The sequence below is a fragment of the Natator depressus genome, chromosome 11 (genome assembly GCF_965152275.1).
Source record: "Natator depressus isolate rNatDep1 chromosome 11, rNatDep2.hap1, whole genome shotgun sequence".
Classification (NCBI taxonomy): Eukaryota; Metazoa; Chordata; order Testudines; family Cheloniidae; genus Natator; species Natator depressus.
The window spans coordinates 40,468,080-40,484,374 of NC_134244.1; the positions used below are offsets into that span (position 1 = coordinate 40,468,080).

The 16,295-nt window shown below is 43.0% G+C and overlaps 1 protein-coding gene across 2 annotated transcripts in view; it reads right to left on the bottom strand.

Annotated features, from left to right (window-relative positions):
* LOC141995979 (neurabin-1-like) overlaps positions 1 to 14,397 on the bottom strand; it is a 78,114-nt gene extending 63,717 nt beyond the window's left edge. The window contains exons 1-6 of one of the 2 annotated variants that reach the window (XM_074967589.1): positions 12,511 to 14,397; positions 3,827 to 3,959; positions 3,024 to 3,144; positions 1,369 to 1,473; positions 1,027 to 1,147; positions 311 to 451 (exon numbers count right to left, since the gene is read on the bottom strand). In XM_074967589.1, the coding sequence (XP_074823690.1) occupies positions 311 to 451; positions 1,027 to 1,147; positions 1,369 to 1,473; positions 3,024 to 3,144; positions 3,827 to 3,959; positions 12,511 to 14,148 (2,259 nt within the window). In that variant the 5' untranslated portion in view covers positions 14,149 to 14,397. The remainder of the gene's footprint in view (positions 1 to 310; positions 452 to 1,026; positions 1,148 to 1,368; positions 1,474 to 3,023; positions 3,145 to 3,826; positions 3,960 to 12,510) is intronic. The other variant, XM_074967590.1, reaches the window with a different exon arrangement.
* Positions 14,398 to 16,295: the final 1,898 nt, after the last annotated feature.

Sequence of the window (16,295 nt, forward strand, 5' to 3'; positions counted from 1 at the left end):
GGACCATGGTACACTGGGAAGGCAGAATAAACAAAGCCCTATAATTTCTGATAGTCAATGTCTTTTGATCCAATATTCTGGCAGCTTTTTTTTAAGCTCCTGAAAACATTTATTTTCAATTTTATGTACATCAATTTTGACAAAATCCCCAAATTTAAAAGGTCATTTGCAAGAGGCCTTTTTTGTCAGAGGAAAAAGAAGAATATGAGGAGACAGGACACAAAGGAGATTAATACCAACTTTAGAAGACCCAGATGCTCTTCAGAACACCACATAAGATTTGTAAGAAACTTAGGCAATGTTATTGTACCTCTTTAAATTTAAGAAGAAACTGTGCTGAATCCATATCCAGTGGCAAATTCAGATCTTCATTTTCAGGAAGATAAAAGACTTCCACAGACTTTCCATGTAAATGTGACTCAAAAGCGTCTTCATCATCATAATCATCATCCTAACAAGATATAAAAACATTACTTTACTGAAGTAAAGCACAGACCTTTCTTTAATGGCAAAAATCTATTTTCTTAAACATACAGTCTTCAAATAACCCAAAATCACAATTACATCACTTCTGTTGACTAGCAATTGTCCTCTTTCCCTTGTTGGTTGAGCAACTTATACTTATAATGTACTGTTAAAGTAATCTGCAAACATTTTATATAAAAATTCCCCAAACAGAAAGGGTAAGAAGGAAACAGCTATCCCAAATGACAGTTGATTTTTAAAATTAACTTCCTCTCTTCAGGTTCCCTTGAAGTTTTCTCCCAGAAGACTGTGTCCTGCTAAGATAGGATACCAACCTGAGGCCTGTTGGGAGTGTATTAAGTGGCATTATTATATGGAGTGAGATTACAAAGTTTATACATTACTATTATCATTTTTAATCAAATTGCACCTTTTCACCTTTATCCCTTAGTTGTCTGGTTCAAAAACATTTAGTCCATTTTTTGTAAAATATTTGCAAGTCATGGTTAAAAATACAGAATTACTTTATATACTATATAGCTATTTTATTGGTAGCTATACCTGTTCTGTATCATCATGGGCATAGTGCTGCTCATATAGGCATCTCTCTTGCTCTAACGTCTCACTGATAAGACGAGCTACTTCACTCTGAGTCCCAGGTTTCTCTCTTCCAATTAGAAACCTATAAGACAAAAAACAAAACAAATTAAAAGGTAGTACAGGGCAAGTGTATGTTTAATATATGGTAGCCTGTCACTTATCTTTGGTGACCACTTATGTTAAATTTATACAAAAACATTTTACACAATTTTCTGCTTCTTTCCCTTCATCTCTCTGTTAATGAACAATTTATTCCTAAGTATTTTTTAATTATAAAATATGTATATATAAAGAAACACATACCTCACACTGCCTTTGGTGTTTTTTAGCACAGTGGCTGCAAAAAGCTGAGTTACTCCTACTAAACTTATACCATCAACCTCAACAATCTGATCATTTACTTGGATTCTGCAAGACAAATCATTCAATATTTAGCAATAAAGCTGACAAAAAGATTTTGGTTTAACAAATTATGATTAATTCTATGTGATAAATAGCCCTTTAAATTCCGCCGTATTTGACAATTTGTTGAGCCCCAGCAGGTTAACGGCTAAAAAATTGATCTCTTGTCCCTTGACTCCTATGAAGTTAATCTATTTTAATTTGTTTTATATTTGCCTTGATATTTTCAGCAATTTACATTCTTACTGAAATTTTGGGTTGTCAACATTATTCTTGTGGGAATGTTTTGTACATGCATATACTGCAAGTGTTTTCATTGCCGCTGTAGGCAAACCTAACTTGTGCCTTGTAAAGGTGATAATTGCTTGTGGATCTGAGATATATAGTTATTAAAAAGCAGAAGAGAAAGTTGAAACAATCATATAGTCACATGAATTCATAAATAATAAAATATTCCTACCTCGGAAGAGATAACTGTATCACAAGCGTATTAAATTATAGTCTTTTCAAGAAGTACCATACTACAAGTTTCTAGATCAATGCATTAGTCGGAAGGTGTCACCATGCAGGGGTGGGTAAGCCAAGAAAAATAAATGGCCACCTTTTTCCACAGGCATTGCCAGTAAAGTATGTGGCATAGGTGGAGAAATGCCCTGCAAATGCCCTTCCCTAAAGCCTACCACTATCTTGTTGAACAGAGAAATCTAGATTTAGTTTTACTTATTTTGGACTAGACTTCATAGGTATGTTTACTGATACCTTCACAGTTTAAGTCACATGACTTGAAAAAAGTCCTAAATTAAGTTAATCAAATATTAACTTTTGCAACATTAGACACAGGAATTAGCAAACTGGATCAAACCAATGGTCTATCTAGTCTATTATGCTCTGTCAGCCGCCTACAGCAGATGCCTAAAAAAGAAGGTGTAAGAAACCTTGTTTGAACAATCTCACCATAAGGGAAGGTTCTTCCTAATCAGATAATCAATGACTGGCCTATGCCTGAAACAATTTATTTCTCTTTCTCTTAGAGTAATTGTGTACAAGATGGAAGATAAAGGGTGAGATTTGCAGCTAGTGTAAATCAGTCTAATGCCACTGAAGTCAAAACCACTGTGCTGATTTACACTAGCTAACATGTTCAGAGTTTTGATATTTAACTTGATATGTCTACTAAGGCTTTTTCATGCTGAACTGACTACCAAAACGATGGAAGATCAAGAAATCGGAGATGTCAGATATTAAAATATGCTGTACTGTGTTATGTCCTCCTGTATTATGTACTTTGGGATTAGAATAATTTATAATAAGATTTGAGAAGTTAAATTCAATGAAAATTGCGTTCGTTATCTGATTAAATGTCATAATATTGAGAGCATAATACCATCAGTTTTTTGCATTCCAGGTTTCTATAATTCATATGCTGTACATCTAAAAAGAGAATTACTATATTACATTTTATATATATACTTTACTGAAGAGTCCTTGACTGTAAATCATTTTTGCAAAATCTGTTAGTTAGCAAAATAGTATGAGCAACTTGAATGAAAACTCACCGACCATCTCTTTGAGCAGCTCCACCTTCAGTTATTGTTTTTACAAAAATTCCCAGTTTTTCCAGTCCCTGATCTGCACCAACACCCATTCCAATAATACTAATGCCTAGGCCACTGTCACCTATGGGACTCAAAAATTCTAACATTAGCCACAATACATTTTAAAAGGTAGTTTTTATAAATTATTATAGTCACCAATGAAAACGCACATGTGCTATTCCTTGTCTTCATCTAACATACTCACTGGCTTGCTGTGTCTCCCCCTTAGTAATATTTGCAACATAAAGATAATTCAGACTGGCTGTTTTCAGTAAGATTACAACCCAACAGACTAATACAAAATCAAACTTAATTAAAATGATCCAGAACAGCAAAAACTTTACACCTCCATTATGAAAGTCTCTGTGTGTTGTGGAAAGAGTTTACTATTACTATTCTATCTTGGAACCCGACTTAGGAGGCCCCCACACTGTAGTATCTGATAACTTCAGACTGAATTCTGAAGTTTTAGGGGTTTGAGCTACTAATGGTTCCCATTTTACGAAGACTTATGTACTTTATGCATTATGGGCCAGATCCTCAGGCTGGTGTAAATTGTCATACCTCAATTGGACTGTAACTGAGCTACAACAATTTACAATAAATACTGAATTCAGTGAAATTATTCTGATGTAAAGTAAAGCATGTGCACAAGTCTTTCAAGGATCGAGGCCTAAACATAATAGAAATACACCTTCAAATGGCTTCAGCCTGTATAAAAAAAAATCATTTTCACAAGCAATTATTTGACATTTAACTTGCACCTTTTTCAATTTCCACAGGAAACACTTCCATTTTTTCCACCCTCTTCTCTAGTTCATACTCTGCCGATGCTGCCACAGGGTCAACCTCTTCATTACGTCTATCATAATCTTCATTTGAGTAAGTACTGAAAACCTTAGAAAGATAAGAGATCTTATTTTAGTGCAGTTTTGACTCAAACATGAGTATCAAAAAGAAAGCCAACCTAACTATTTCACTGTCCTACACACTCAACTTACCTGAGCAACAATAAAGAGGTTGCAGGATTTCATTTTCAAATCACATATATAGGATAGGTTTCAGAGGGGATAATATTTAGAAGTGTCAAGCCAAATACTTCAGCACCTTTTTACTTGGACATGAAACAAATATGCACCAGAATTCACTGAGGCATACTTCTCTCCTCTTAGATAACTAGGGAACGCTGTTACAGAGCCTTTATAAGATGGCTATAAAAAAAAATAGAGCATAATCTGCCAATCACTTTGTGCTACGAACAGATGCAGTTGCAAGAGATCCAACCAGTCTCCCAGAAAAAGGAAATACCATGTTACATACATTACTATATTTAGTAATCACTGAAGCTGAATGTTTGTTAAAAATAAAGGGGTAATAATAAACACTAATGAATAACCAGGACTAAGATGGCAGACCAGAAAGGAGAAGAAATAAATACTATATTGACAGTGGTTTTTATTTACAATGAATGAAAATGTTCATGCTTAAATATATAGTTTTATGCTGGAAAAAAAAAAAATCAAGGTATAAGGTTATGAGGAGGATAAGTCCCTGGCAGCAAGGGAGGCCACCCCACTGCTGAAACAGTTCCTGCCCGGGGAGGGCTACCACACTCCTGGCTGGTGAGTGAGTAAGGCTATGACAGCGGAGCTGCAGAGGGCCCCCTGCATGGCTATGGGGCCGGTAACACACAATCCTTGCAGGCACAAGGTGTGGGGGAGGCTATGGTCTTGGTGAGGCAGAGCAGAGAACTCCAGCCAGGACCACCAAGAGGACAACAAGCCTCCAGCCGCAGCAGAGGCCACCCTGCTGCTGAATGGCTCCTGCCTGGGGATGGAGCCATTCAGCAGCAGAGTGGCATCCCCTGTAGCTGAGGGCTCCTCCTCCAAGTCCTGGTCTGGCGGTCTCTCCTCTGCTTGCCAAGAGTCTTCTCCACACTTTGTGCCTGCAAGGATTGGGTGTTACCGGCCTCGCTCTCTCACTCCAGTGACAGAGGTTGCAGAGAGCTCCCTGCACAGGACTAAGGACACCCAATCGCTGGAGGCACAAGGTGTGTTGGGGAAGCTGTTCTCATGGTTACTGATGGATTTTTTCATTGATTTCAGTGCGTCAGCTGAAATCAACATTTACGAACATCTACTGACTTAAATCTAATCCTGACAAGCCTATACTGCACTGCCAAGTTCTAGCCACTTCTACACCGTTAGTCCAAAAGTAGATTACATCAATATTGGTCCAAAGACAAAAAAATAGTGACTTAAACTTGTTTTTCCTATGTGTTTGTTTCCACCAGTGTGGATTCTGGGATCCGTCTAGCTAGATCATCCAGGTAGGGAAAAAGGTAATAAAATGACTGGCCAGAAGCAGTAAAGAAGAGCGGGATAGAAAAAGGAAAAATAAATCATAGCAGGCTTGGCCTGAGGAGTGAGGAAGTAGTGAACTAGAACTAGTTGCTGATTCTCATCTTCTCTTTCTACCCTCTCATCAGCTGCTGTGGAGTGCTCCCTGAGGCTCAGGAAGAGTCAGTCAGTCCAAGGAAGTATCCTGTTCTTCCTTGGACTCCCACATCCCAGAAGGGAAGTTAACAAAGGAGCAACCAGAGGTACTTGCTCCTCCCTTCCTGCAATTCAGAAGATGTCTAGCACAGGAGCTGATGGGCAGCAGGAAGGCTCAGGGAACTCCCAGCTCCATCAGTGCTACTTTGGGGATTACAGGGAAGGCAGTGTACCATAATTATATGGCTAGTTTAAATGGTTCCATTTTTTAATCGGTCGTGGCTCAGGTAACTCAATTAATAATCAAATATAAGGTTTTCTTCTTACCACAGCTTACTCTTGGAGGAATTCTGCGCCAAAAATTTTAAAAATCTGCAAATTTATTTGTCAAAATAACACTTTATAATCATGCCCATTTCAATCATTTTTGGAATTTATTTCAAAATACCTATCAGCAACAATGTCTTACAGAAACAAAAACATTCCTCCAGGAGTAGAGTTAAGGAAACCACTACAACAACCCAGATCCTGTTTTTCTGCCCCCTACCCACCAGGGCCCAGCCGTGGGGCATGCCCCCCCAACCCAGACACTCGTATGTCCCCCCATCTCCCATAGCCCAGACACCCACAACCCTTCTCCCCAGAGCCCAGCCACATGACACCCCTCCAGTCCAGACACTCGCACGCACCCTCTCCCCCAGAGCCCAGCTGCAGGGAACCCCCCAGCCCAGACACTCGCACATGTCCCCTACTCCCCAGAGCCCAGCCGTGGGGCGCCCCCCAACCCAGACACTCACATGCTTCCCCCTCCCGTCCAGCTGTGGGGCCTCCCCAGGCCAGACACTCACACCCTCCCCCGCCACCTCCACGAGAGCCAGTGATCGACAAAGGGGAAACAGCCTGATGCTAGGTCCCGGACTTTCCTGTAAACTCGCTCCTTCCTTCAGGGTGTGCTGGGAACTACAGCTGCTGGGAACCCTCCAGCTCCCTTTCCCCCCTCCCACCCACAGTCTCTTCTACTTGAGAGCTAAGCTCTGTGGGTCCAGTGCCCCCTGGTGACAGCCAGTGGCTCTGAAGCCCATTTGGGGAGGTGGGAGAGAAAAGGGAAGGAAATGCTGCACATAATATTAACTTCTGTGCAAATTCTGCATTGCACAGTGGCGTAGAATTCCCCCAGGACTAACAGTTGCCGTGAAGAGCCAAAAGTGGCTTATGTGCCACAGATTAGACACTAATTCTCTAGAACAGCAGCCATAATAGCTAAGCAACTTAATGATCAGTTTTTCAAGAGCACAAACATTAACAAGAAGCATGTACATGAAGTATAAACATGTCTGTTTTTATCTAGTGTACACAACCTCAGGGGAAACTCCAACCTTCAGTCTTCACTTCTATGCAACTGAAAAGCATTAATGGCTTTACACAGCCAAATTCAGAATATTTACAATTTCATAATGTTCAAGACATTATTAAAATGCAGTTATGATCAGAACCCTGGTTGTGTTTTGTAGGGCTGCAGTTAGAATGGACTCAACATGCTTTTTTTTGTTTTGCTTTCTTTTAAGAACAGAATGGCTTTTCATCATATAACCCTGCTTTAAGATGACAATTTGGTCATAGGACATATACACAAATGCAGAAGAAATCTTTCTAGTTCTTAAGCTTGAGAACTGCAATCCTTTATTTTGGATGCCTTCTAAACCCAAATATCATCAATTGAAATACAGTAGCAGAGCCCCCTAACAATAATTGCTCTATGAATGTCAAGATGGTTAGTGAACCCAAAGCTTCCATATATGCATTTTTTAAGGAAACAAAGATGGAAAATTGCCATATTTCTCTATAATTGTCAGTGGTTGGAACATTTACCCTTGAAGTTAAGTTATTTAAGTTATTTCAAATCCACTGCAACAGAACCATAAGTGTTGCACAAGAGATTCCACAGTCTACAACAAACTCAAGTGGATTGAAAAAAAATCATAAAAAGGGAAACAGACAAAAACCACGGTGGAAGCCACGGGCTACCCTTAGTTAAGATGACCTTCCCAAAATGGCCACCATCTGCCATCATTCTTAATGTGACTGAGGCCACAGGCTGACCTAGGCAGATACTGCCACAGCCTCCCATTTTCCCCAGCATGAATGAAGCCAAGCTGTCTACAGTGTTAGCCCCTGTGACAACAATCATAAAAACCTTACTGCTCAGCAATATTGTAAAGAAACAAAAATTCTTACAAGAATTCTCAGCTAACTGAAATTAGTTACAGATTACATGGAGAGTCTCAACATCACCTTTAGCTTCTTATTGTCTTGTCTTCCCCACTCTGAAGAAAATTTTACACTTGTCCAAGGGGTCTTGAAATATTAATTAATCCACCATAATACCTAGTTTTACAAGTATACCATCAAAGTTTGTTCCTTATGACATACAGCTACTTCTTTTTTTAGTCTCACCTCATTAAAGCAGCAGCATAATCTAGGTAAATACTTAATTTCCTCCCCACACTAAAAAAAATAAAAGTTTCCTTTCTCACATGGCTACTTTCATAATTTACACTTAAGTTACTTTTTTAATGTAGTTAAACCTTTGAATAAGCACATTAATCCTTAGGTTGGGTCTACACTACAGTTTATGTTGGCAGAATTTGTGTCGCTCACAGGTGTGAATAAACCACATAAGCAACACAATGATGCATCATGATGCATCTGAAGAAGTTTTTTTTATCCACAAAAGCTTATGCCCAAATAAGTCTGTTAGTCTTTAAGGTGCCACTGGACTCCTTGTTGTTTTTATAAGAAACATAAGTTACCCCAACTTATGTCATTCTAGACAGTGCTATGTCAGTGGGAGAGCGTCTCCCGCTGACATAGCTTCTGCCGCTTGAAGAGTTGGTTTTCTTATGCCCACAGGAGAGCTCTCTCCCATCAGCATAGAGCGCCTTCACCAGATCCACCGCAGCTGGATCAATGCAGCTGTGCTGCTGCAGTGCTGTATGTATAGACACGCTCTAAGTTACCACACTGAAACATTGAGAAAAAGGCACTTTTAGGACTGATCAGATCAGTGCCACCTCCTAAGTACAAAACCCAGATTCCACGCCAACCCAATTCTTGACACTTCTACTTAAAATTGGCTTTTGCCCCACGATGTTATGCTCCTCTATAGCTGTTTCAATGGATGTACACCTTTCCCCAGACAAGGCAGCAAGCTCTCATCCCACCTACTGTCAGCAGCCATTGTAGCATTGACTCTGGGTTCAGCTTTGTGCCAAAAGTCCCAAGCATCTGATGAAAGCACATACTATCATCCACTGCTGCTTCCAGGGCTGAGGAAGAGAAAGCAGCAGGAAGAGACTGCTCATACCAAGGAGGATGACTGGAAAATACGGTTTGTGTTAGTAGGAAGCAAAGCAGAGAGACTCACTGCAGGTAAGCTCTCTCAGGTCAGCCCCTTCAACCAGCAACTCCAGCCCTCCTCCCTCGCACACTGCTTTAGTGGCTTTACCAAAACCCAGGATCAAGTCTAAGGTTGTCCAAAAGGATCATATGAGGAGGTACAAAGAGGACAGAAGTCAAAGCATTTGTGAGAAGAATGGACATTCCACTGCCAAAAAATGAAACCTCTCAGGCTTCAAACAACAAATGCTGAAGTGTTGACACAGCAAGTGTCAGATTAAAGTATTTTTTTCCATCCTGTTAAGTTAAGATCCCACTGGAAGAGAAGGTCCTCTGATATGGTTAGGACTAAAACAGGATTTTAAAAAGTAGGTATGGAAACTTCTAAAATAAAAAAAACCTTATATAAACAAATGTACATTTTAATTGCAGTTTATCACATTCAGAAAAATGAATCCCATGCTGCAAAATAATTTAGATGTCTTCAGTGTAACACAGGTTAGGTGATAAAATATATTCTGTATTAATTCACAGCTATTCATATAGTTCAAGAAAGTTAACCTAAATATTTTTAAGAAAAGACTAAGTTGTTCATAACTTTGAATACTCAATCCTGAATTCTGCTCACTTTTCAGTCTGTTTCTAGATATAAACATTAAGAACTTTGATTATTAATAATTTTCTAAATCAATGATACCAAAAAAATGAGTATACCACCTATGAATTCTGCAACAATTAGATTTTATATATCTTTTAAGTTTAAGAATGCACTCATCACATAAGAACTGTAGTTTAGTTGTAAAAATAAATTATCTAAACTGACTAACTCAGAACACCAAGAGGAAAAAAACCAAAGGCCACACAAGAAACTCAAACTCACTCAAGTTATCCCTCAGAAAATACCACATCCTCCTCGTCAAACAAAGAAGAAAGAATACTCTTAGCTACTGCTGTTATCTTTTGGAATCCTCAGTCTCTCCAGGATTGCAGCAGGACTCAGAACCGTGAACCCCTGAAAAGACATACAGACACTGCTTCCAAAGAGTCCTATAAGGGCTGCCCTTTACTACTACCACTTCCATCACCAGAATCTGTTTCCACCTCTCTACTGTCCAGGTTGAGTAGCTCTTATCCATATCCCAACTTGATCAAAAATAGGAAAAAAACCAAACATGTTGTTATTCCATGCAGGTGCAATAAGGTGACGTAGAGCTAAGTGTCATCATTATACTGGCATTGCAACTCAAACCATCTCATGATCTTCCTTAATAACTTCACAAATACTCTGAACAGGAGAGATAATAGAACAAACAGGTGGTATTCAACATCATCCGAAAAGCAGATGAGCAATCGCTCAATATCACCCACCTTCTGCGATGTCAGAGGAAAGTCAAGTCACTCACTCAATACCCTGTATCTCCACAGACATCAAAAAGCAGCAGGGCTTGAAAAATCCACTCACCTAGGGGAAAGATTCCTACTACCTGACAGCATCTGCAGAATCTATGCTTTTATTTAAAAACACCTCTAACCCTCCTGGCTGAGAAGATAATCCTCCAAGCTTAAATTCAGAGTAAACTAATGCAATGTTGTCTTCCTAAGTCCTCACACAGCTACAGTACCTCTTCTGCTGCTCAGAATTTTGTTAGTTTCAGTGTTGAGCGTAGGGAACTGAACAGCACAGTGAAAAGTGATAAGAGTAAGATCAGTTTCATGCTACTGTTGTTTGAGAAACTCTGAACAACAGTACAGCCAGGCACTCAAGCTACTTCCCCTCCCCAAAAAAAGAGGCTGGGAAGCAGTAAAGCAGCAAAGACTACCCCCTCCCCATCACTCCTCTCCCCACAACCACAAAGCAATGGGATGAGATTGTAGAACAGAGAGAGAATGTGTCTCCCTTCAAAACATCCAGAGTATGCATTTTGGAATGCTTCAAATTTATCAGATATCTACAAGCCAGAGGCTATGGAATAAGACTGAGGCTTTGAATGGGGGGGGGGGGGAACAGTAAAGCTATTCTCCTTGCAACCACCAGAAAGCTAAAAGAGGGGAAGAGCAGCAGACATGACACAGGGATGGCCACAGCTTAAAATAAGATATTGGAGGGAGACAGCCAGGGCTCACAGGTGGCACCAAATGTTCTCTCTCTCAGGTACTTCGCTGGCTGGTTCTTGCTCACATGCTTAAGGTCTAACTGATCACCATATGTGGGTTCGGGAAGAAATTTTTCTCCAGGCTAGATTGGCAGTGACATTTTGATTTTTTGCCCTCCTCTGCAGCATATGGGTGTGCATCACTTGCCAAGATTTTCTGGGTGTACCACACTGCATCATTCCCCTGCCATTGCGATGGTCTCAGGCACTGGTGCACCTCAGCCCCTCCTATTCTCTGCCTGTGGCACATAATAGACTAGTCTCCTGTGAGTTGTAAAACCTTGATCTAATTTTGGCTGTTGAGCTTAGGGTGTGGGTGCTGGGTGATACACAGGTCGTCAGACTAGATGATCTGGTGGTCCCTTCTGGCCTTAGTCATAGAGTGTATGAGAAACAATCAATTCAATTCACTAACTTCAGATAATACTCCCTCTGTTTAATAATTAATGTTTAAATGCAAAACAGGTTTTGATAAATGTATTTTTTTATATATCCAACACATTTAAGGTAGTTTTGTTTAACTAATGCATAATTTTAAAATGCTCTTTTTGTGCATTTTAATTGAATTCTAATTTCCATCCAAATACAGCTTAACACAAATGACAAGTATAAAAAACAAAATCATTTTTCCTTCACAGACAACACAGTTTGGTCCCAGAGTTTAACTAGGATCAAGCCAAGTACTAACTCTGTACCTGAACCATGCTACTGCCCTGCAATCTACTGCAGCAGAATAGGTTTGGGAACATGATTAGAACAGTTTTATCTAACAGGTTGATAGCATACACCCATGTGTTAGCCACGTTGGGAAACTATGCTGTAATTCCTATCATGGAGGACCCCATAGACTAGACCCTTTTTAGGTCCCACAGTTCAAAAGGAGGGAAAGCAAGCCCTAACAAGGTAAAAATCGTGATTATAACATAGATGAAATCCTTATCCCCTGAATAATATCATCTAATAGAGAAAAGTATGCTGAATAATCACCCACACCCCTTGCATTTAAAGTACAGCTGTAATAACTAAGGTGGAGAGGGGGCTGAAATCCTGAAGAATTTTGTAATGAACCGTTAGAGGTGAGCATAAGCTTTCGTGAGCTACAGCTCATGCTGTAGCTCACGAAAGCTTATGCTCAAACAAATTTGTTAGTTTCTAAGGTGCCACAAGTACTCCTTTTCTTTTTGCGAATACAGACTAACACGGCTGCTACTCTGAAACCTGTTAGAAGTGGTAATTCTTGTTTACAACTCTATTCAATATTGCTTTATTTTGCAATTTAATCTTATACAATAAGAAATAAACACCATTTTTAAAGTTCTGAAAGGCACATAATCAAAATGCACTTCCTGTATGGCTAAGAACATGTTTAGAAACAAAGCAAAACATCATTATGACATACTTTACCTTGATAGGGGCTGTTGAAAACTTGACTCTTCTGTCTGTCTCAGGATCTTCCTCTTCAGATAGCCCAGGAAACTCCTCATAATCACTGTCATAGGTATACTCCTCTTCCCCCTCCAATGTTTCTTTACCTTCAGGGCCCTGGTTTTCAGACTCTGTATCCCTGTCATCATCAAAACCTGCATTCTCTATTCCAAAAGCACTGACAGAAAATGCAATGAACTTCTCTCTCTGATTTTCCACCATATGCTCCTCCTCTTCAATGTCCCCCTCCTGTTCTAGATTGTCCGGAACCTGTGTGATAAGAACTTCCTTCAGAGACATCCCCTCTCTTATTTCTTTCTGACTGGGCTCACTGCATACCGTAACCTCCTCCAGTCCTCCACATGAATGATTGTTCTCTTCCCCAGTTTGGTGCCTGAGTGGTTGTTCCCCATGAAAGACACTATCTTTCCTCAAGGTATCTTCTTTATTCCCTGAGGTTTCTTTTTGCACCGCAACCAGTTCAGCCTGAACCATCTCTACCTGGGAGATCTGTGGGGGGGCACTGTCCGCTAACCTCTTGGCCTCCTTATCAGATGTGTTGTTCACATCCAGCTGGCCCCTCCCAGGAGCCACTTGCTCCCTTGTATGCACTTCTTCAGGTGACTGGCTCAGCTCATCCCTGCTGCTACTACTGAGACAAACAGGCTCTTTGGGGCATGGACTCTCCACTGTGCATCCTTGAATAGCAGCAGGTGACTCACAGCTATAGGGGAGCACATACCCTTGACTTGGGGCACTCTCACTTTTGTAAATTTCTTTGGATTCTTCAGTGTCACTGTCACCAAGAAAACTTTCCAGCCTCCTAGAAATTGGTCCTGCATTCAAGGAGGAGGATCTCGGGCCACAACTGAGATGCTGCTGCCTGTGCTCATCATTGCCTTGACTTTCAGCTCTTTCCAGGGCTGGATGAGGGATCACATCTATATTGAAATTGAAATTAAAATGATCCACCACACTGCTGCAGTCAGGAGAGGCTGAACCACGTCTCGTCTTATCTTCACTTCTTTCACATTTGCTGGGAGAATATCTGTCCACCGAGCTCCGCTGCTTTATGTTCCTCTCGAAAAGTTTCCTGGTCTCAGAAAACTTTTCTGCCAGGGCAGCTTTGTCCAGATCTCCGTCATCTTTGCTGCGGATGATTTTGTCACCCGTGGAAGACACGGGCAGTGGGTCCAGAGGGCTGCAGCAGGGGCTGCTATTAAGGAGGTTATTTTTTTGGACACTGTGGAAAGATGGGCTGCTGGGAGAAGGTACAAGATCGGTTGGTACTGCCCTGCTGATGATCTTGGCCTCAGTGGGGGAGCTACTTTCACACAGTGGTGTGACAGAGGAGCCCCCCATCTGCAGGAACATGTTTTTGATCTTGTGTACTCTGTTGCCGTAGGTGGCAGCTCTGCCGCGGCTAAGTGGGTCATTCCCCCCTCCACTGGAGGTGGTGTTCAGCTTCTGTTGGGGGCCCACTTTGTTGGAAGCATTTTCAGGGATGTTTACCCCATCGAAGGAGCACTTGATGGCATGGAAATCAGATTTATAAGTATTTCTGTGTGGAGAAGCGCTTCTCAGAGTCCTTTCCCCTTTGCCTTCAGTTTTCATCATGGTCAGAAACAGAGACCCTCACTCTGGGCAAAGAATGTGGAGGAAAAATCCAGGGCACCAACAGCCTCTGCCACCCCCACACTGCCTAGATATGTTCCTGTTGTGGCTTGGAGAGGATGAGACTTGAAAAGCAGCCTCTAGCTGGGTTATTCTTCCATGCTCACATTAAAATGAGTTACAGGAGAGAGATCAAGACATATCTGGATATATAAAATATTAAATCCACTGCTGATCATGGTATCCAGAAAGCCATCTGCAGAGAGAAAAAGAATAATTTAATTTACTTGGGACCTCACCGGTTCCCCAGGGCTTCAAATGGAATTTCCCACGCTGAGGAAGGTCAAGAAATAAGCCCACTGTGTCTCCTTTCCCTGCAAGGAAAGAGTAGATCAAGTTCTCTAAATGCTTGCCCTGCCCATAAACAACCTGAAGTGCAGGGCCAGACTTACACTCAGTGTCACTCTCACTCCATGCCCTCCGGGGGTGCCACGGCCCACGCCCCCGCCCTCCACAGCCGGCACGGCACGCACTCGCCTCCCACCGGCCACCCCATGTCCTACGGGGCGACCAAAGCCAACCCGCCCCAGCGCTTGTCCCCCCCCCCCAACCCGGTTGCCGGGGGACACGCTGGCTAACCCACCCCGCTCCACTCTGAGCAGCTGCGGCCAGCCTGGCCCCTCCCGTGCGCCGGCCCCGCGGCGGGGTGTCCCAGGGGCGCAGCGCTCCCGGACTCGCTCCCGCGGCGCCCTGCGGCGCAGCCGGCCCCGGCCACCCCACGGGGCTCCGGGCGCCTCCGCGCTGCCCGGAAGGGAAAAACCACAAGTTTCGGCCCCGAGTTGGAGCGTCCCAGGAAAGCGAGTCCCCCGAGGAGGAGCCGCCTCCTGCCGGGCTGGGAGCCCGAGGAGCCGCCGGGACTCGTGGGGCGGGAGCCGGGCTCACCACAGAGCCGACCCCTGCTTCCCAGCGCCTCACCCCAAACTTTCCAGCCCCGCTGGGGGCGGGGGGGCTGCCCGGCTCCCTCCCCTCAGCTGTCCCGGCCGCCCAGCGGCCGCACGCACAGCGCCGTCGTTACCCACCCCCAGGCGGCCGCAGCCCGAACTCCTTTCCCCACCCCCAAACTACCTCCCGCCCCACTCACCGGCCGCATCACGCCCGTCCGACTCGGCCTGCCCGGCGCCCCCTCCCCCCCCCGGTGTGTGGCGCCCGCGCGCTCTCACACAAAGGCTGGCGCGACGAGCACGAGCCTATTCCGCTCCACGCTGGGGGGGAGGAGGGGGTGGCGAGAGAAGCTCCTCCTCCGCTGGGATATACCACGCTGGGATAAGGGCTCGGTGGGGATGATACCATCTGGGGAAGGGTTGCGGAGCGCTCGTGTGTCTAGGTTCCCTCTGCTCCCGGCGGCTGAGACGAGTCTTCAGCCCTATGGATTATTCTCTCCGATCTATGGTTTCCCCTCCCAAAGTAGCCGATATAGGGCCCGCTCCTGGGAGCCAGCAGCTCCCATTTCCACCGAAGCCAATGGGCCGGCTTCTGAGAGGTGTTGATGAGCCTCAAGCTCCCCTTGAACCCAGCGGGCCAGGTGATCAGCACGTCTCGGATTTCCCCCATGATTCCTGAACTGAAGCAAAAGCCATTTCAAAACGCTTAACTTTGAAAATAAAGTTTCCGGGCCCCCTCGCAAAAAAGTATGTTGGTACTTCTGCACTGCGGCTGTTTTACAGAGTTGGAAGGGATGGTTGGGCCCCCAAACGTTTTTTTGGGATACAACAGGACTGAGCCCCAATCCTGCAAGCTGCTCCCTACAGACGCAGGTGTCTCCTTGCAGGATCGCAGGCATGGAGCCAATGGAGCCAAGAAAAATCATTATTTAAACACAAAGAATGATGTTTTACCTAAAAGAAAAGAAGTGAGCTGTAGCTCACGAAAGCTTATGCTCAGATAAATTGGTTAGTCTCTAAGGTGCCACAAGTACTCCTTTTCTTTTTGCGAATACAGACTAACACGGCTGTTACTCTGATACCTAAAAAGAGTTAGTTTGCCTAAAAATAAACACAGTGCTGTCAATGCTGGAGATGTTTGGGGGTTTTCTGAAAGTCCCAGCTCCCAAAGTTATGTGACAATCTTAACTTTCATTTAAAAAAAAAAAA